Below are 21,431 nucleotides of genomic sequence, written 5' to 3'. Positions count from 1 at the left end.
CGAAAAGCGTCGTCTTCTTTTCCCTTTTTTCTGAATTGGTTTTTTGTGACTGCCGCCAGCACACTTCGTTTCCGCTGGCCTTTGTCCTTCCCGTAAAAGAGAGACACTCACGTTTTGATTTTCTCGCTTTTCTCGTCGCCGCATCTTCCTCTTCTCATCCATATTCCTCCTATCCTCGGTCTCGCCCGTCTTTCCCTCCCGACCCTCCCTTTTCCTCTTACGCCTTCTTCTAAAAAGCACGCGTGCCACGTGCCTGGTGTCTCAGTCTTTTCCTCTCACCCTTTTTTCGTCTCTCCTGTCTCTCTTTCGCGTGTGTCTCTTTTCTGTTTCTTTGTCGCTGCCCCTATTCGTCTTCTGTCTTGTTTCGCTCTTCCTCGGCATCGCTGTCGCCCCACATCTCGTTCTCTCTTCCTGTCCTTCCTCCACAATCTTCCATCTCACGTCTCGTTTCCCTCTTTTCCGCCTCCCATAGACGGGAAAAGAATACCATAAGCGTGCTGGCCACAGACAATCGCAGGCGACATTAGAGGAAAGTGCGAGAAAAAAGGGAGAATTAGGTGGGGAAAGAGCACAGTGAAAGAAAAGGTGAAAGCGAGAGCGAACGAGAGACAAATATAGAGAGAATGAGGAGAGAGGTGAAGAGATTCGCGGAAGATGGAGATAAGCGTTCTGCGATGGAGAGAAATACAGAGCCTGCGAGAGAGTGGCGTTTACCGATGACGGAGGAAGGCCTCCCAGTGCTTCGACAATGGTGTCCGAACACACCGAGGCAGTGTGAAATGTGAGAATGTCGCCTTCCGATAGGCGACGAGGAGCCTTCCTATTCTCTTCTCAAGTGCTGTCTTCAGTGCGAAGAATCCTCTACCGCCCTCTTGAGGCAAACGGCTCTGTTCGCCCACTCTGTTTTTCAGCCTCTTTCCCTTTCTCTCGCTGTCGTCGTTCCTTATCCGTCTTTCTCCCTCATTTCTCTCCATCGTCTTCCTCGCGTCTCCGGCGTTTCTTCTCTGCCCCCACCTCTCTCTTTCCCCTCCTTTGCTGCCTCTTCCTTTCTTCCTCCCCTTGCTCCTCTTCTTCACCTTCTCTCTCCTTCTCTCTCCACTTCTCCCCTTCTCTCCTCTCTCTCCCTCTCTTCTTCGCTTCTTTCTCTTTTGAAAAATGTTTTCTTCGGCGCGAGAAGGCGCGTCTCTCGCTCCGGCCGCCCTGGAACCGGGCAAGGCTGAGGTGCTGTCTCCTCAGATTCTCCGTGCCGTCGGCGACAAAAACCATGAAAAGAGGAAGGCTGGGGCGCAGCAGGTCGAGACGCTCGTGCGCCTGGTGGTGCATCGGAAACTGGAGATCGAGGCGCGTCTCAAGACGTGCATGGAGGAGCAAAGACCTGGAGAAGGGACAGCCGAGCGCATGGGGGAAGAGGCGCGCGAGGCCCAAACGAGCGAAGATGCCTTTTGGCGAAGCCAAATCGAGGCCGAGGATGCCAAAATCCTGCAAATTGTGTCCGTGCTAAACCGCGAATTCCTGATGCATGTCCTGCCGAACCACCGAAAAGGGGGGCTCGTCGCTCTCGCCTCCATCGCCATTGCTCTCGAGGTAAGAACACGCGAAAGAAAAGGCGGGAAGGGCGAAGCGAAAAGAAGAAAAGCGGCGTGCGATCCCGGCGACCGTAGTTCGGAGGCTTCGACGAGAAAGAGGCGGAACGAGAGTAGGCGAAAAAAAGGGGGGGGAAGGGGGGTCGAGAGAGGTGGGAGGGGTGAGAAACGATGTCGCTCTCTCGCTCGCAGGTCCATGGAAGAGGGACACGTCGAGCGAGGCAGCAATGGTTTCTCCATAACGCTGGTCCGCTCTCGTTCCACGTTCTCTGGCCTTTATAGAAAAAGCGATGCATTCACAGGCTTTCACCGTCAGGCCATGTACACACAGATACACAGAAGGCGCATTTAGTCAAACAGCCACCCCAGCCACATGTGTGTATATATTTATATGGATGTCGCCTCTTTGTCGGGTTGTGTCTGTTCTCTTTCTGGGAATCCAATTTCTGGGCTTCCGTTTTCCTGTCTCGCGGCAGGCTCAAGTCGAGCAGTTCCTGCCTTTCTTGTTGCCGCCTCTGCTGCGGGCGTTCTCGGACCCTGAGGCGCGCGTTCGATACTATGCATGCGAAGTGAGTCACCTCAGGAAAGGCAGAAACGCCAGAGAGGAAGACAAGAAGAGGAAAATGAGGAACAAGAGGAAAAAAAGTGAAGCACAAGAGGAAGAAGAAAATGAAGAACAAGAGGAAGAAGATGAAGAACAAGAGGAAGGAGAGCAAGAGCACGAGGAGGCAAACGAGGAAGAGGAAGAGAAGAGAGGGGGAGTAGCGGAGAGGAAGAAAGCAGGAAGCAGCGAAGGACGCTGAAGGCTTAGGAGAACTCGTGCAACGCGGAAGCATGTGCCGAGCCGCAGAGGAGCACGAAAAGGGAAACGGCCGCAGAGGGGAAAGAAAGAGGGAGCCTCCAAGTCCATCGGAGCTAGCGGGGGAGAGGAGAAAGAACCAGACAAGGCTGTGACGAAAAGGTGCGCCTGCCCAGGGAAAGGAGAACAAGCGGTGCAGAACAGGAGTCGCGAAAAAAACCACAAAACAGAGCGCAAACCCACAAGGCCGACGCGAGAGTTGACGAGCCTTCTGGAGACGCACAGGCGAGCGAAGCCGAATCAACAGGCATGTTTTTCCACATTTAGGGCTCCCTATGGGCGTGTCCGCCTTCTCATCCCACGCGTGTTGCGCAAACATCCGCACGTAAAAGGATTTCCTTCTCAGTGTCTCTCTTCAGCCATCCCGTGTATGGTGTATGTACACCGCAGGCCCTCTACAACGTCCTCAAAGTCGCCCAGGCGTCGGCACTCACTTTCCTCAACGACATTTTCGACGGCGTGTGTAAGGTGCGTTTCGCGCTTGTGCACCAAGATCCTCTCCAGAGACAGCCGAGGCGGTTTCCTTCAAACGGGGTGGATACCGCCATCCCGTGCGGTGGTCACGTTATTCCACATGGGGCCTCAGTTCTAGGTCGTGGGGCGTCTCCCCTTTTTTCTCTGCTCCCTGACGCCGACAGTGCCTCAGAGGTGGCTCAGCGCTTTGCACAGCATCCGCTAGCTCGTCCGTCTCCCCAAGCGAACGCTGATCTGTCGCTTGCCGTCGTCTTCTCCGCAGCTGTGTAGCGAATGATCCTCCTCATGCAAGCGACTCCTTTGTTCTCCAAAAGTTTCTAAACAGGACAGCTGTCGCGCTCGCAGCGCCTGATACTCCTCTCTGCATCTAAGCGCGGACAGGCCTAGGCAGTCATGTCCCGATCTCCGTTCTTCTAGATATATGCATATATATATGCATATATATACATATATATATATATATATCTGTATCTGTATCTCTACTGATGTACAGATGCGTATATCTGTGAATGCTTCTTGAGATATGCATGCTGAGCGGGGTTTTGGGGGCGGGCTCCCTCCAAACCTGCGCGGTCGATGGCCGCCGCCCTCGGTACGCGGTGCGTTCATCTCTCTCTTTCGGCCGGTGCGGGTCGCTTGCTACCTCTCCCCATCGAGGTTTGTGGGGATAGAGAAGCACCACTGGGAGGCCAAGGGGCTATTTGCCACTACTGCATTTTAACATTCCCTCCTTTCTCGGATTCCGGACCGACTCATCAACGTCTCTGGGTGTGTAGGACGTTTTTTTGCCGCTCGCCAGCGTGGGTGGGCTCCACACGACGCACGCGTGTCTGCATGCGCAGTTCCGTGGGTTTTTTCCCTTCCTGCATGCAGCTCTACGGGGACGTGGACCTCGATGTGCGAGGCGGCATTTTGTTTGTCGATCGACTTTTGAAGGAGATCTTTGTCGCGGCAAGCAACTGGACGGGGAAAGAAGAATTCCTGCTACTGCTCGTCAAGCGTTGTCGGGTGAAGAGTCCCTTTATTAAGCTCCTCGCGGTACGTCACCAGAGACGGGTGAAGACGAGCGAGGCAGCTGTCCCCTCTCACGCCGTCTCTGTCTCTTGCAAGGTTTGAAGCCTCCCGAGGCCCGCAGGGATGCTGCAGCGGCGAGGGGCAAGATCGTGCCCAGGCTACGATTCAATCACTCTCCAGGGGGAGGCACACACCGGGACAAGATCGATACGTTTTTCAATGGAGATATGTAGATCGGTTCTCTTCTACCTCGGCGATATACTTGGATATATACACATACAGGCGTATACGCTTATATAGGTAAACGCGTGTGTAAAAATATATACACTTGCATTTGTATGAATATCTACCTAGAAGTACATATCTGCATATATGCATGTATATGTATGTATATATGCATGTGTGTATACATGTCTATAGCGCTGGCTGGTGGGATGTGCCTTTTTTTCTCCTCTCTCGCTCTGTGCAGCTTTCCTGGATTTCCCTCCTCGATTCTGTCCCAGGTAACTCGCCCGCGTCGTGCTTTCTCTGTCCTTTTCTTTTCTCCTTCTTTTCTCGCTCCTCTGTGGTTTTGTTGATCTTGCGCCTCGGCAGCTCGTGGCGGTATTCTGTAAGGAAGTCTCCGCGATGTGTGGCCGCGTGTGTTCTCGGATACCATTCGGAGACCGATTGTGGTGCGTACCCTTGTGCACGTGCATGCATGGATGTAAATAAGTGCCTTCGTATGCTGGCATACAGTCGCAATGTAGTTCTGTCGCATAACTGTACCACCCTTGGGCCCGTGATGCATAACTGGATGCATATCCATGCATTTCGACCTATATATATATATATATATATATATATATATATATGCACATGTATACCTATGCATTCGTATATACTCATATGTCTACTCCTGTGCATATACCCGTAGTATGAATCCAGGTCGATATGCCTATATATATATATATGGATTGGTGCGCAGTGCCGTATGTGTGTCGATGCAATGTATGGCTGTATTCCTGTTCTGTTCCTCGATGCTCTTTGTTCCTCTGTGTTTTTGGGGGTGTTCGCTTTATTCAGACACGGACATGCTTCAGCATCTCCAGCTCTTCCTCGAGAGTCTTTTCGAGTTGCTTGGCGACACCAACAGGTCGGAATTCGTGGTGGCTGCGCTCAGCGATGCTTACCTTGTCAGCTGCATGTCAGCCTGTTCTCTCTCGAGGATCGTCACGGCCGCAGGGAAACGAACACGGCGGGGACTCGCTGCAGTAGTTGAGGAAAGAACGAAACACGAAACTATTCACGACCTGTCTACGGAGCAGCCTGTACGGTTCTGTAGAGGAGCGCGCCGCTGGGGTGGTAAAGTCTCCCCCACCCGCGGGTCTACCGCGCGTGCTCTGCGAGACAAAGTTGAGACGGCCGTCTCTCGCACAGTCAACGCCTCGACGCATTTCGTGTCGGCGTCTTGCGCACCGTTCGTCGCAGGCGAAGAGATGCAAGTGCAGAGCCCCGCTTTCCCTTCACTGCGACACACACGCACGAAAGGGACTTGATCTGAACAGATATCCATAGGCATACACATGAATACATGACACAGATGGATAGATCCAGATTTAGAGAGACATAGAGATGTGCATACTTAGTTGTAGGTACAAGGATAACAGGGAACGATACCTCGATGAACATAGTTGCATCCATACGCCTGCAGCTGTGCGAGGACACGTGTAAATCGGTGTAGGGATATACACGTCAAGTCGTTGCACGGTGGCGGAGAGGGCGAGCTCTGTGGCAGTACCGCCACATCGATGGGAAAATGGACATCTGCGTACACGGACGTGCGGAGGAAAGGATGTCGTCCCTCGCAAGGCCGGGAAACCTTTTGGATTCTCCGAAATTCATATTTTTTTGCAGAGACATTCGACACGCAGCTGATGCATGCATCGCCGGGCTCCTCGAAGATGTTAAAGAGAACGGACACAAAAGTAGGCTGGCTCTCACGGTTTCTGTCTTTTTACCTCTGGGTTTCCGCCGCAGTTTCTCCCTTTCTCTCCTATCTCTCCGTCTCACTCTTTCTGTCCTTTTACCTCTGGGCTTCCTCTGCTGTTTCTCGATTTCTCTTCTATCTCCTCCAGTTCCACTCCCTCCACTCCTTCCCCTCGTGCTCGTCTGTCTTCCGTCGGTAGCCAAACTTCCACTGAGCATGTTTGCGCGTAGGTTCGCTTGCTTCATTCTCACTGTTTTTGTGTCCCCGCCGTCTTTCCTGGTCAGCGGAAGTCACAGTCTTGGCGTCTGTGGCCCGAATCGTCCTGAGGTGTCTACGCAGTCGCGACTCGTTTTCGCGCCTCACGGCCCTCGTCTGGCTGCATGCACTTCTCTCTCTCGCGCTTCACCCCACTGGCCCCTCGTCCTTCGTCTCCTCGCCCTCCTCGGAGACCGCCAAGAAATCCCTCGCCTCTCCTCGAACGCAGCACAGATACGCCGACTCGCCGAGGGACAGTGCGGCGACACCGGCCGCGAAACAGACGATAGAGAGAGAAGCGCTGAGCCGGATTCGGCACGAAGACGCGCGGCACGAGGAAGAGAGAGACGAAAACGAAGACAGTGAAGACGAGAACCATCGACGACACGTGTGGCAACTCGCGCTACAAAGAGAGCTGGAGGTTAGTTTTTTTTTCAAGCGGTTGCGTCGCATCTTTGAAAGAAAAAGGAAACACCCTGGCGACCTCATCAAGACGCGAATTCTTTACCATGTAAACCGAAGCACGGGAAAGCTTGTCGGAATCTGATGACGTTTTTTTATCTCGCTAGATATTCGAGTCGCCTCTATCTGTCTCTCATTGTCGCTGTGTGTCTCTCTATATCTCTGTTTGTCTCCATTTGTCTCTACATCTATCTCTTTGTCTCTGTCGCGCAGCCTCTCTTTCCACAGATCGTGGACGGCGTGCTCCAGTGCGTTGCCGACAGAGAAGAAGGTGAGGGCCAGCCTCTCGGGAAAAGGGCGAACAGTGAGGAGCCGTGGCAGGGAGCCCAGCAGATTGGGAAAGGGAGAGAAGGCCTGATGCACACGTGTGTACTCGCATGGGCATTCAAACATGGAAATGGGTGTCGCGAGAGACCCGTGGCGAGTCACGTCGACTTCTGTGTTCTGCAATTTCAGAGATCCGGCGTCTCGCTCTCCAGAACCACCAGCATCTCCTTTTCAAGGTCAGCGTTCTCGATTTCATTCTCGTTTCTTTGTTGACAGGTGGCCCGTGCGTCTCTTCTTTCCTTTAAGAGACTCAAGGCGCGTCTCTTGTCTCTTTCGGGACTCGACTCTTTCTTCTTTCTCCTTCAGCCGTCTCTCTGCCGGTGCTGACGCGCATGCAACGCGCATGCAACGCGCTCGCGTCGTTGCCTCTTGAGTCTCTCTGTCTTCTCTCTGTGCCCCCCCCCCCCCCCTGCTGGCCACGTGTGTCCTCAGAGCCTCCAGTGAGGGCATGCAAAGAGTCAAACAGCGCGCCTGTCTCCCTCAGTTTCACGCCTTTTTTGTCGCCACATTCAGTCCGTCGAGGTCTCTTGTCTTCCTTCCCCCGCGTCCAGTTGCATCCTTCTAAACAATGATAGAGACAGGTCGAGAGAGATACGGCGATAGAGTTGCAAGAGCCAGATATGAATACGGATACATATATATATATATATATATATATGTATTTCTTTATGGGTATGTATATTTATAGACGTATATATATATATATATATATATAGAGAGAGAGAGAGAGAGAGCTCTGCGTGCACGACGGAGATGTATGTTTCTGTTTTATTTATGAGAGGATGTTTCTGTTGGATGTCTGTTGTGTTTTTCCAGATGCTGGTTCAGGGTCTTGCCTTTGACGTCCGTCAAGTGGTCTACGTGTTGGTGTTTCATCTGGACCTTCATTCGCCTTCCTCGGCCTTTGCGGCTTCTCTGTCTCCGTCTCCCGTGTCTCTCGCGCCGTCTCCGTCGTCTTCGCGGGAGGCGAGCAGAACCGTCCGTCTCCTCTGTCTCCAGTGGCTGTTGCTTCTCCTGCTCCAGAAGGGGCGGCTCATTTTCCTCGAAGATCTCGACAGGCTTTTGCTTCGCGCTGCGCTCGTCGCGCTTCGATTCGCCGAGAGGGCGGGACCTGACGCGGGGGGGGTTCAGCCGCATGCGTCATCGGTCTTCTCCGCCTCCTACGCGTCCCCAGCGTCGCAGTTTCCTCCGGCGTTTTCGGCTCGCGAGTCGCCGTCGAGGCCGGCGGGCCGGGACGAGAACAAGCATGACTCCCCTGCTGCCGTTTCAGCAACGGAAATCCACGCAGGGAGAGACGCGACCTGCGACGGCGAGTCTGCAGTCTCAGGCGCCACTTCCCCCGCGTCGGTCCCGCGAAGCAGCGAGCGAGAGAGTCGCGGGAGAGGCAGAGGACGGAGGCAGAGAAGGAAGAGCGAGAAAGAAGACGAAGAAATCAGCGAGTTGGCTCTGCGCATCATCGCCAGACTCACAGACGGGGGCCACCACGTCTTTGAGAAACTCGTCGACCTCCTTCTCCATTTCTTCGAGGCAGAACGGTGCATGATGGTGAGTCACGGTCCAGAGAGACAGGCGGTCGCCAGAACTGTTGTGGGCTGCGCGAGGGCTGTTCCGCCCTGCCGCCTTCCCTGTCGGGAGTGTGTTTGTGTCTCGCGTTTCTTGTTTCGTCCGCGCCTGCGAACAAAGGGCGTCCCTGGACCGCGCGGCATCGCCATCTCGGCGAAAGACCTTGACGCGTCTCCGCGCTTTTCCGTTCGGGCAGAGTGTCTCTCTGTCGCCAGCGACAACGACCAATCGTCTCGGGTATGTCCTATTTTGTTGTCCCTCTTCGCTCTGTGTCTTCTCGGCGTTTCCCTCCACGGTTCGTTCTCGCGTCCTCGCCCCCTTCCTGTCAGGACACACGAGGGCGAGTCATTCTTCGGCACCTCTGCGACTTCTTAGAGCCGCGCACGCTCTACGAGGGCGTGGCCGCTTCCCTCGCTCAGCGGACTCGGCTTATACAAGAAGCTGCGCTCGGGAGAGAACAGGGCGAAGAGCGCGAACAAGACGAGGGACACGCAGCGGAAGGAGACGACGCAGAAAAAGGCCTCCGCGGATTTCGCCAACGAGGCGAAAGCGCAGAGCACGAAAAGGAGGGGAACGAGATGGCGGCAGACAAGGGGAAGCCCCCTCGAGGAGGGGACGGACAAAAGGAAGCAACCGAAGACGTTTATTGTCCCACAGAAGCTCTTCAATTCGTGCACCAGGCCGTGCAAGTCTTCAACTGGATTCTCCTCTCTGCTCCAGTAAGCGGGCGCCCCTTGCTCCTCGCGGGGGAAAGGGACAGAAACGTCGATGACGCGTTTGTCTCTGCCGCACTGAAGCTTCTCTCTCTGCTTCCCCCCTTTCTTGTACCCTGCGAGGAAACCTTCCTGATCAATGCGTGCTTGGCTGCGGCGCTCGGCCGCCGTCGCCGCACAGCGGAAAACCAGATGCACACAGTCGTCGAGCGATGCGTTCAGAGAACGAACGTGAAAGAGAGAAAGAGAAGCAGCACGGGAGGCTTGAGGGGACGGCAGAGACTGAGAGGCACAGAAACGGAGAGCAGGAAGCGCGTCGATAAGTGGCTAGCAGGATGCCGAGTGTCGCTGGGACGATTCCACGCGAAGCAGCCTGTCGACGGAGGAGAGCTCGACAGATCGTCCCGCGTCCTTTGCGTTTGTTTTCTTCTCTTTTCACCTCTCTGCTTCTTCGTCTCGACCGCTTGGCCTTTCAGTTGCGTGTTTGCTCTTTCCTGTTCGTCGCCGCTGCCGCACGCGCTCCTCGCGTTCGGGGGGTATCTGAGAAGCGGAGTCACGCGATGTTTGAATCGTTTCTCTCCCGCCTTGTTTCCGTAGCCTTTTGTCCGTCTCGCTCACTGCTTAGTTGGGCCTTATCTTTCCCCGCCTTCTCTCTCTGCTTCCTTGCGTCGCCCCTCCGTCCGGCTCGCCTTTGCCGTCGTCGGCCTCTGTTCGCTGAATGTTTCCTTTCTCTCCTCACGTCTCTTGTCGCCTTCTCGCTATGCCGTAGGAGACACAGTCGCTGCGAGAAGAGATGCTTCGAGGTAGGACAACCTAACGATGCAAACTCTCCTTATGGACGTTTCGCGGGGACGAGGGACGTTCGTATTCGATATGTACAGCAAATCAGAGAACCATATATATATATATATATATATATATATATATGCTAATGTGTTGAGAGTGAGAGATACGCGTGTCTGGATGCGGGATTCGTTCTCCATTTTGTGTGCTTGCCTGGCAGCTCCACTGTGGTTAATCTCTGTGCGTCGCTACACAAGATGCTTCTCTTTAGACTCCTCGTCGTGGATCGTTTCCCTCCACAGCCACGGCGTCGGGCCGTCTATGGATTCTCTGATGAGGTTCGCGGCGTACGCGCGCGCGTCAGCTTCTGTTTTTTTCTTGCGTCTTTCGAACCTCCATCGTGCTTCTTCATCGGCTTCACGGAACTCCGTTTTGCATGTCTTCTGCATCGTCGATGCAGACTCCGAGGCTTCGCTCTTCCGCCGGCTGATCCCAGCGTGGTGAGCTCTAAACTGAGGCGTTTCCAATTTCCAGCGGAGTGAGAACCATAATAGACGCGTGCAGGCATTCACATGTACATATTTACGGAGAACAAGAGAGGTACATATATATATACACACACATTCATATGTGTGTGTACGTGCGTATGCGTATCTGGAAATATATGTCACCGTTTGCCTCCTTGGAACCCAGATGACTGTAGGTTCATTCGCGTTTGTGGCGTACGTCTTCGCCATCCGGTAGGTTCCTGCCCCCCCTCCCCCGAATTTTTGTATGTAGACAAAGATTTTTAACTGTCGGAGATAAATTTTGTGGAAGATATGGAATTTTCTTTTCTTGCAGGATGCACAATCCTGTCGCCACGCTCGCCCTTTCTCTCCGCGTGCATCAACACCGCCTGGCCGTGGCGCTCGTCCAGCGACTGTACGTACATCGGTACCAGGGAGAATGCTGGAAAACGAGACTCCACGCCGGAAGTCGCATGTTTCAGCGGCAACGAAGCCAGCGTGAAACGGACCGTCAACGCGACGCCCAGGATAAAAAAGTGAACAGACACTCTGCACGAAAGTCATCTCACATATGCATACATATATGTCATTCTGCAGTGTGAATGTATGTGGCGAAAGCGAAGTACTGCTGGTGGGTCTTACATTTTCTCCGTGTCCTGCGTCACTTCTTTTGCTTCCTTCTGTGCACTTTTGTGTGTGCAGAGCAACCGTCGGAAACCTCCCACTCCAGGTGTACGTGCAGCTTGATCAGTTGGTGCTTCTCTTTGAGTCGCCGGCCTTCGTCTCAGTTCGTCTTCTTCTGCTTCGCCCTCAGGAATATCCTGATCTCGTCCAGGCACTTGTCGGTACGGATCCTTCTCGTTCTGCATGTTCAGTTCCTCTTTGTTCGCGTGTTCACTGTTGTCTTTTGTTACCCCTTGGTTGCTTGTCACCTCTGCGCCTGCCGCGCGCGCCTCTTTTCTGCCCCCCAAACTTGGTCGCGCAGGCTTACCAGGGCGTGCACGTCGCCTCCATTTTTTTCTCAATCACGCATGCACGCGTTCTACGTAGTTTTAGCTGGGTATGTGAGTGGGGGCCTGTGTCCGAGTCTGACCCGTCTCGCGACGATGCATCTGCCGCGGAGCGCGCGCAGCATTCTTGTCTCCGAATGTACGGCGCCTGCAAAGCCCCGGCCTTGCCCTGTAATCTCCGTTTGAAGCCACGTGTGGTCCGCACCTCCGCGATGTCCTTCCGAGAAAGCCTCCTGAGGGTGACCGGTTGGTTCGCGTTTGCCTCTTCCGTTTGAGCCGCATGTTTGTTTCCGCGCAGGCTCTTTTGGAATCTGTTTTGGTTGACATCTCGGCTCGTCTGTCTCTTTTCTGGCCTCTCGCTCCCTGGGCCCAGAAACGTCGCGTGCGTATCCTGCGCGCCGGTGGTGTCCCTTCCGAGGCGCCTTCCCCTCTCTCTATTTGTCTCTCCCGTGGTCTCGCTCTCGACTGCTCTTCTTCCCCACCTTTCCTCCTCGCACCTCACCGCCTCCCGCTCGCGCCTTTCCTTTCAGGACTTTCCCTCCTGTTGCCTCAAAACGGAGCTTACGAGCTTCTCCACCGTCGTCTCTCTCTTCTCCCGTGCTCTGCTGCGTCCTGTCTCGCGCCGATGTCCCCGCCGGAACAGCAGCCCGTGATCGGCGAAAAGGAAATGTGAGTTCCACGAGAGTGACATGCACAACAAAGCAGCCGTTTTTGCCGCACATGCGTCGGAGATTCTCGACCGCCTCGTGTCCTGTCCATGAACCAAGGAGAGATTCAGGCGTTTTCAGCCACGAGAGCTAAAACGGCCACAAACACCTCAGGCGCGAACCCGACGCTTTACCCATCCACAAAGAAGATCCATGTTCATATGTGTGTATATATGTTCACTTTTTCGTCTGCAGGCACACGTCGACATACATAACTCTACACGGTTATTCGATATTTATTCGCAGCACATCTGAGCGTATACCTATACGTATTTGCACGCATTTGTAGGGCGAGAGGCAAGAGCCAAGCTGCTGTAGAGAGATGGAAGTGGAGCGATAGACACGAAGGTGTACCGTCCTGCATCTCTTAAGGCCCACGTGAAGAGGTTGTGCTCTCCTTTTTCTCAGAGACAAGGATCGAAAGGCGGTCGAGGAGGCATTTGTCGAGGAAGCGTGTGACTGGTTCGATCGCCTGCATCTTCTGCACAGTGTCGCAGTTTCTCTGGAAGGTAAATCCTCGACTGCGTCTCTCCCCTTGTCTGAGGTGCGCCGCTTTCTCGCCCGTTTTGTTTCCTGTGTCTCTCCAAAGCTTGGCAATCCGTTGCTGTTTTTCGTACACCCCTTGTTCGCCTTTTTGTTGACAAGGTTGGCCCTGCTTGGTGAGTTGTTTACGCGGTCCTCTGGCTTTTATATCCCCTGCATCGGTGTGGGACAAACTCTTGCGAGGTCTTGTCTGATTTTGCGTCCATCGTTCTTGACATGAATGCGTGCATTTGACTGGCGAGGGCTACAACTGAGGATGTGTTTGCGGGGATGCGAAACTGTGTGTGGAGCCGTTGGTCGGGATCTAAGTTATTTCTTTCTTGCTCTTTTGCCTGGCCAACTTATTGGTTTTCTCCTTCGCAGATGCACACGCTGCCTTGCCAGCGTCATCGATTCTGGGTCTCTTCCTTCCTCCCACTTCTCCTTCGCCAGACGACCGCGTGGCTTCGTCGCGCACGCCGCGAGGGAAGCCTATGGAGACCGAACGGCAGCGTGAGTTTGGGCCGCCCTGCTCTTTGCGAGATTGTGGAGAAGAGAAGACTGCGAGGCGAGAGGAAGAAGAGGTGGAAGAGAAGAAAGCAGAAACGGGGAAGGACGGGAAACCCTGTCCTGGGCTGCCGAGTGGACGGGAAGAAACTGCGCAGAGGGTTCGTCGAGACACTGGCGAAGCCGTCTTTTCTGACTCGTTAGTGGAAAGGCGAGACGAAGAAACGAAGCAAGAAAAGATGATAGGTTCAGGCGAGAGTGGAGCGAAGCACAAAGGCGTGGACGAGGAGAACGGCGAAAAGACTCGGGAGGAAAACGACAGATATAGCAGAGATGGCGGGCTTGGGGATGCATCGGAAACGTCCGGCGAACGCAGACGCATTAAGGAGAAAGAGCGGACGCTAGACACATGCCGCGTTGTCTCGGAATATTCTACCCTCTCTGATGTCTTGACACTGGAACGGAATGACGAACGAAGCCTCTTCTCTGGCAACTCTCCGTTGCGCCACTTGAATTCGAGTGCGCGAGAGCGGAGTGGGTCCGAAGAAAAGAGAGCAGGATAGGAACAAAACGGCACTAGCAGGCGACGGTAGAGGGAGAAAAAACGAAAGCGACAACGAATTAGGGGAGCTCAAGCGCGTCCCTCTCTTGCTCGTTCTCTCTTTGTGAAGGTTCTCCACCCCCTCGCGACGCGGCTCTCTGTGGCCGCCGGCGATGTCGCGAAGAAACACGAGGCGCTGACAAGTCCCCAGGCTCCTCGCTTTTTGTCCGTACTGGGCGCGACCTTGATTTTTCTTTCATCCCTTTTTTCTGGTACACGTTAAAGTACTTTTGTTCTTTCCGAAGCAGCGAACAGTCTGGTTTTTTCGTCTCAGTGTGTGTTCGAAACGTTCCCTCCGTGTTGGTGGGCAACGCTTTTGAAGCCGATACGCCTAGAACGGTATCTCTATTTTGACGATTGGCTGTATTCTGTTGCTCTGCTGCTGCGTCGAGCTCTTCCCAGCAGGAAGACTTCAACGAAGAAGACGTTTTGCCTCTCAGAAAGGCTTTTGCTTGTTACCGTGAGGAAGCGGACAGGCAAACTGTCTCGTATTGTTGGAGTGCACAGAGTGCCGAGACGGACCAAGTATTGTAAACGTGGGGCAGTGTATACGGAATGGGTGTAATACGACAGTTTTCCCTTGTCCAGAGAATCCGCGACTGAGACGCGTTTCCTTTCCACGGTATGGGTCCAGGCCATTGCTCGAGGGATGCTTCGCGATTCAGTGTGAAATCTCAGAAACTGAACAGGAAAACTTGAGGCGCCTTGGGGCCACACGATGTCTGGGGGCGTGTGTGTCGGTTGCAGTGTACACACCGGTGAACCACGACGGCCTGGAGTGCAGTCTTTGTCAGTAAACAATGGAGGGACATGTAGGAACTGAAAACCGGTTCCGTGTTGTGTAGAGAGGAAGGTGCATGCGCTTCTTTCCTCAGAGCTTGCAACGGCGACGGGAAACAGTTCGCACACTCCCTCTGGTCCCTCACTCTGCTAACGCTTTCCTGAGCTGAAAGCCCTTCTTGACGAGAGACGTTCCAGCAGTGAACAGAGCGAGAGAAGTCACAACCATGACTACACTCAGTCCAGGTAGCAGGACAAGGTAGAAGGATTTGACGACACCGCACGAGAGATTTAGAGCAAGTTCCATGCATTTAATTTGGTCTGCTACGGAGGTGGTCTCTCGCCACGCCTTTAACGCGTCGTCACGCGCGGTTAACCTCGTCTGAGTCGCGCGTGGGTCGCGCGCCTCCCTCTTTGCTGTCTTCTTCTGAGGTCGAAGGACACTCCACGGTTCTGAACGTGTACGCGAAGCTTGCATTCTCCGCTCTCCACGAAACGCAGGCGCGCCAGGTCCCGGAGAGCTCAGGCTCCCTCCTGCCGTTGCATGTTCAGTCTCGCTGTCTTGAGAGGCATCGTGGCCGACATTCCATATGTACCGTTTCGTAGCGAGGTATTTATTGCCGCAAAAGTTCTCACAGTCAACGTTCCAGGCGTCGACAACCCCCCAAACATTGTACAGAGAGAAGCCGCATATCAAGCCGTAGGTTTCCAGCTGAAGTTTTGTCGGTCCTATGTACTTGGAGAGAGAGAGAGGCACTGCATTGCATCGCGCGGCTTCAACGCGAATGACAGGCAGAGTAGTCGCTTGTAGACCAATTGCCTTGTTTGCCTGCGGGCCATGAAGAAGCGAAAGACGTCCCTCTACCCCTGAGGCAAGACGCGTTGACGGAGGCGCAACAGACTCTGCACCAGGTGAGTTTTCGGAAAACTCGGGCTTGTCAAATCTGCGCTGGAAGCTCGCTTTTGGTGGCGACTGCTGAACGTCCACAAGCTCCCTTTGTCTATGTTCCCTGTACATTTCTCCTGTCTCCGTCACATGGGAGGTTGTTACAAACGACTTGGGATCCAGTGCTGACGGGCTACGACTCCGAACAGGTGATGTACCCCCGAGCAGGGAGAATGAATCTGCCAGGCCCTCTTGAAGGTGCACGTCTAGAGGGCCTAACGGATCGGTATTGTGCCGAAGAGAAACGTTTTTGTCTCGGGCGCTCCCTTCGTTTTCGTCTCCTCCCTCTCTGTCGTGAAGTGACGGTGGTCCCCGTGGCGTTGAACCCTGCTGAAGAGCTGATCCATCACGATATCCGTCAGTGCTACCGGAAAAAACAGCAGGAGCCTTTCTGAGCAAAACGTTTCTGTTCGACTCCGCATTCAGGTTGACTTCTGGAGCGACAGAAAAGCCCAGAAAAGCGGACTTGTTTCCGATACTTTCAGGTGAAAATGGCGATTGCCACGTTGAACTTTCGCCGAGAGAGTGCTGCGCCGTTGTGCGTTTTTCTGACCACTGCCCAACCAAAGTCGAATGGGAAGAAGCTGAAACTGAGAGGGCCTCGCGTTTTGCTCCAAAAAGTGTAGAAGATCCCTTCCCCGTTTCCGGGGGCCTTGCATTGGGAGCCGCGGGTTCCTGATTCGTCTCTCCTGTAGTCAGTGGGGCCAAACCTTTGCTCAAAACACGCACGTCAGTCTCAGACGAAATAGCAAGCTTTTGGGAGTTCGAGTTCCTCCATTTCGGCAGGTTTTCGTTCGTGATCTCTCGAACAGGGAAGTCAGGTGGAGGCGGAAGCGTAGTCTCTGATGTTGTGGCATGGATCGAGCCCAAGGCGGTTTCCAGTCTGCGAGATGCAGCGGCCACCTCCTCGGGTGTATCGAAGTAGACATGTCGGACAGCTCGAAAGGCTTGAATGGCGAGATGTGTGTTGAAGACAGTTGCCACGAGAAGACCGGCCAGGAAACAGCAAAGGAGTGCTAGGTAGACAAGGAGGAGTGGCCGTGAACTCAGCGTTGTCCCGAAGTAGCCAAAAAGAAAAACAAGCGCCCCGCCGGCGAGGAGCGCCGAGCCGGAGCCGAAACTCCAGGGCGATATACATGCAAAGGCGACAAGCCCGACTGGGACAGTCAAGGCCCCCGTTAGGAAAACCCCCGTTTTGACAGCTCTTTGGGGATCGCCTTGTCGCTTCAGAGACTCTCCCGCACCCTCCGTTCCCCTGCGATCCGTTGATTCCGACGAAGAAATCGGGGTTTTCTCCCCCTGTCCCTGGGGGGCACTCCGAGGCTGTCGACATCCATTCCGGCTGTCTCTCCTTTCTGGTGGGGATGGGTCTCCCGCCGCAGCAGGGACGTCTTCACCCCCTCGAAAATCCACGCGGAGCTTCTTACCTCTCCATGCCGGTGAACCGCCATTAGGGGAGACATTCCCTGCCAAATTTCCTTCCGGGCTGCATCCGTCTCGGGTCTGGGTATAAATTTCGCCCGTGTGCCCGGAAGCCCACGTCGCATCCCGAGGCGATGGAGGTGTCCTTGGCCTTGCGAAACTGGAGCCGGCTAGGATTGTTCCTTGAGATGAGGTGCTTGCGGAGCCTTTCGGTGTATTTGACGTGGCAGAGGTGTTCCTAGTGAAGATGCCGTGGTCAGCTTGGCTCTCAGCCGTTACACCGTAGACGATTTCTTCATCAGGAAGGTGGCTGGAGGCATCGGAAGTTTCTGGCCGAGAGGAATAGTCCATGAGAAGACTGCCCTCGTCTTCACAGTCACTATCGGAATGCCACTCTACAGGGGAAGCAACATCGGCTTCGTTTATTTGGAGGCCGTCCTTCCGTCGAAGGCTGACCAAGAACCCTACTCCGGTTGTGTGTGATTTGTCTGCAGTAGCGCTACGAAACAAGAAGGGGTACTGGTGCGACATGGCTCTGGCAGCGCAGTATGCATCATAGATGGGCAGCGTGCTGGGTTCGGTACCCACAGCTGGCTTGCACTAAAGCGGCTAAGTAAGGCTAAGTGAATGTCCCTTGGCCCCGCCAGAAACCGGAATAACGCAGCCAAACGAAAAAGGCAGAAGTGCAATTACGACTGAGACATGGACCGCAAAGGGAGGTGCGAGTTAAGAGCATTCATGGGCATAACGGCGACGTGGCACTGACTCAAGAGTTTCTGTGACTCACGCCCATACGTCGAGTGACTGCTGTTTGCTAATCCAAGTTTGAAACAAATCTCTGAATCGTACATGAGCGAATCACGCGCCGAGAGCTCTTGGTGTTGTAAGGAAGGCACTGATGCCTGTATCGTTATTCCGTATGGTCGTAGGAAATTCGCGAATTCGCCTCGTTCGCGCGAAGAAGTCCGGTGGCATTTCAAAGCGTGATCTCTTCTTACGGTATTCCTGAGGATCATGTCGGTCCATCAGAGGCCCGCTGTTCCAGCAGCTGCTCCTTTTAACGGCGCGTACCGTCTCCAGGAATATTGTTTGGATTCGGGCACCCGCCGCTGGAGACCAGGCAACGAAACATGTAAGGCACGTCAACGCCGAAAGCGAAATAGACAGTGACTAAACACAGGCACTATTTGTTTTCCGTTAGAGAGACAGAGACTGGCACAGGGCAAAGCCGGTTAGTGGACGGGGGATGCGAAGAGCCACCGAAATAGAAACCGGCAGTCGCGGAAGGGGAGAGCTGGGGGATTCTCGATGCGCCCGGCAGTCACGGCCATGATAGATATAGTCTCAGCAAGAACGAAACGAGTCGAATTTTTGAACCAACGTAGCGGGTTTGGGGGCATCTACGGTTGGCTGAAGTTGACGCGGCATTCTGTACCACTAGTTCAAGTGTGTGTATCAAAGCAAGGAGAAGCTGGTTGTTCGAACTTTTCAGGGCCAGTTGTCCAAGTGAAAAAAGGGCCGGCTCAGCAGTGCGTTCTCTTTTGTGTCACATTACGAAGAAAGAAAATCTGAAAGCACTCTGGGACGTTGGTACAATTTCCAAGGGGAAATATTCGCCCACTCTCTGATATCGGATGCGGATTAGTCATTTTTTCGATCTCCATGAATCATCTCATCGCTGTCAATCCATGTGCGAACACATGTTTAGCGAACATACTACAAACTGAATCCGTGTTAAGAATCTCGGGATGCGTTTTCAAGGGTTGATGTCGTGCCTGCTACCCTAAGTCCCTCGTTCTTTTCTAGATGTCGACGTTGGAGTGGCAACCGCAATTTGATTCTGTAGCACTGTCCGAGGAACGAATATTATCACTTTTCAGGGAATATCGTCTGCAAAAACGCGGGAAAGATGGAATATCCGCTCAGGACCCGCCTGCGACGGTCCGGTCCATGTTGAATCTGGTAAGTAGGGGTGGAAGCTGAAGGAAGAGGACTGAACCTGAGTTTGTAACGATGCGGTAGAATTGAAGGAAGCACGCAGTGGGGTGAAGGGCTGCACTACCTACATGTTGGGTCATCTGATACGTCCTGAATGCAGCGGTAAAGTAGAGGCCAAGGTCTACTGAGTAGCGCGGACGTGCATCCGCGAAGAATCCCGGAGTCTGTCAGAGAGAGAACTCACCGCCAACGTTACAGGCTGTATAACTTCACTTTATCCACTATAGGTACTCCCGCACAAGGGATAGGCTCTCTGTCAGACGTTCGGCTTCAGCACGTAGGGCCCCTCATTTCTGTGTGTGCCTGGCGTCCTCAACTTTGCATGCGGGATGGGCTAGTATTTTAACGAGCAAGATCACAAATCGCGATATCACTGAGGATTTCCCCTTTTGTTTTTCTTCCCGAAAAGCTGTCAATAGAGCCATATCAAAAGGTTATCGCCCACATGTCCGTCTAACAAAACGGTGAAAGCAAGTGTGCGTCTGCCATCAGGAACGAGGTGGCAGGCGCAACACGCCTTCGTGATTCTGGCTTGCCCCTGTCGACCAAATCTGTCCCCCTCTGCCAGAAAGGATAGATGTTTCAGAATGTTTCGTGATGAACGAAGAGTGCCCACTCAATTGACATGTCGAAGGGTTGCCTGTTTGAATGGCACAGGATGCACAGTCTCGACTACCCTGGAGCCGGAAGCTACCAGTAATGCCGGAAGTCACCCCTAGGCATCAACTCAAGACAGAAGAACAGTTTCACTACCGATTTAGCACCCTCAGCCGTGGTACCTGCGATACTGTACCCGAATCTTGGCCCATGTAGCAAACTCGTGTTTGGGGCGGTTGCACGTTGTGGTCCGTTCCGCCCGTCGCCAAATAACTGCTTCAGGAGTCTTGTCTCTTCGTGTAATATTACATAGAACGAAACACATGTATCCCACCAGCCACTGCGTGGTACCCGTGTCCAACAGCAAGGAAAAATGCAGCAGGCGCTAGTCTAATGCACTAGGTAAGTCTCCCGCGTCAACGTCTATATGTGAATGTGACCAGTTTGGTACCCTCTTTTGGACAGTGGCTTTCGCTGTCTTCACCAACCTCGCATTTTTTTGAAATACGTCATGTCGGTAAAACAGCGTGACGTAACTTTCCCGTCAGGTGACAAGCGCGATGCTCACTCCGTATGGTGGCTGGGAAGTAGACGGAACTGATCTTTGAGATGTGTGTGAAACGGGCCGATCCGATGGGGTTTGCCACACGTGCTTCCTCCGAGCCGTCACCTACAAACCCCCAAGAGCTTCATTAAGAACGATGAATTGGTAACTGGCAAGGTCACGCTGTATTCGTGATCCTTTCTCGCATCCAGCGGTTGCGCTCGAGAATCCTCGACGACAAATACAACTGCGGTGTCATTGTTACATGTAGAGAAGCTGGTATCTACCGCTACTGTCTAAATGGTCGGCAGCCGCCATATAGCACGATTTCCTGGGCCTTTCCAATGCGACTGGCCTCCGAGTGGGCCAAGAGGGGAGGCCGGGTGGAAGGAAGAAATCCACCGACCGGACGTCGAGCAATACACGCTTGCACTGCCTCGAATGGGCATGTACGAAATTAAGACGCAGTTTCGGTCGCATCCGTACCGGCATCAAGCGAGACAGCTGGTTTCGGGTAGCAGCTCGACCACGTGCATGACACAACAAACGTACAAAAACGAACAGACCGGAGATGCAAGTCTGTTGTAATAAAACTCAGAAACTGTGCACGAGGGAATACACAGAAACGGAATGCATAAAACGTTTCGATCAGTCGTCGCTGGCTCTGGAACAGTAGTGGTATGCCAGCGTAACGGGCCTCCCGCAAAAACTTCCCAACGCTCAACGAAGACAAAACGGCTCTCTTCGTGTCCCCACCAGACAGGTATGAGGGTTTCGCCTTCGAATCCTCTCTTCGGCACGGTACAGCGAGGGAAGCCATGACCAGCACTGCGATAACTGTTCGAAATTGATTCGCGACGGTTGGACGTCGCCTGTCACCCGACCAGCAACGCTTACATAGACATCCACGGATATCCTGAGACGGACGGACATCATGGAATTATCTACAGACGAAAATATTTTCGTTCAAAGCGTTTACTGCGCGTAACCTGGAAGAAACCGAATATTCACTCCCATGGTACACACGAACGTGTCACACGACTGGACGTCGGCATGGCCGGATGTTGACGAACCAGTGGCCCCGTGCCAGTTACTTCAGATCACACCACTCTTCCTTTCTTGTACGCTATAAAACACAGCTGCAGTGAGCTCGCGGGAACTGAAGCTCCCATGGGTGTTTCGAAGCCTCACGTGCACTCGAGCTTCGCCGCGCCAGGGCTAGACGGATCCACTCACGACTGCACAATACTTCCTCCAATGTGTACTCGACTAGGGGTATGGCTGCT

The 21,431-nt window shown here is 53.7% G+C and overlaps 2 protein-coding genes across 2 annotated transcripts; one reads left to right on the top strand and one right to left on the bottom strand.

The window, feature by feature from the left end:
• Positions 1-1,155: 1,155 nt before the first annotated feature.
• NCLIV_018650 (hypothetical protein) lies at positions 1,156-13,820 on the top strand (the record flags this gene model as incomplete). The annotated part of the gene is made up of 19 exons (XM_003882058.1): positions 1,156-1,584; positions 2,060-2,152; positions 2,833-2,910; positions 3,790-3,954; positions 4,400-4,433; positions 4,996-5,116; positions 5,827-5,897; positions 6,184-6,575; positions 6,830-6,887; positions 7,073-7,119; positions 7,760-8,488; positions 8,836-9,225; positions 9,989-10,022; positions 10,463-10,502; positions 10,846-10,926; positions 11,214-11,356; positions 12,052-12,190; positions 12,637-12,737; positions 13,135-13,820. The coding sequence occupies 19 exons, from the start codon at positions 1,156-1,158 to the stop codon at positions 13,818-13,820; spliced, it is 3,831 nt and encodes a 1,276-aa protein (XP_003882107.1).
• A 960-nt stretch (positions 13,821-14,780) lies between these two features.
• On the bottom strand, positions 14,781-17,537 carry NCLIV_018640 (69N21, related; the record flags this gene model as incomplete). Its single annotated transcript, XM_003882057.1, has 1 exon — positions 14,781-17,537. The coding sequence occupies one exon, from the start codon at positions 17,535-17,537 to the stop codon at positions 14,781-14,783; it is 2,757 nt and encodes a 918-aa protein (XP_003882106.1).
• Positions 17,538-21,431: the final 3,894 nt, after the last annotated feature.

This window comes from Neospora caninum, chromosome VI (genome assembly GCF_000208865.1).
Source record: "Neospora caninum Liverpool complete genome, chromosome VI".
In the NCBI taxonomy this organism is placed as follows: Eukaryota; Apicomplexa; class Conoidasida; order Eucoccidiorida; family Sarcocystidae; genus Neospora; species Neospora caninum.
The sequence above is the reverse complement of the archived record's forward strand: the minus strand, read 5'-3'. Positions and strand labels throughout refer to the sequence as shown.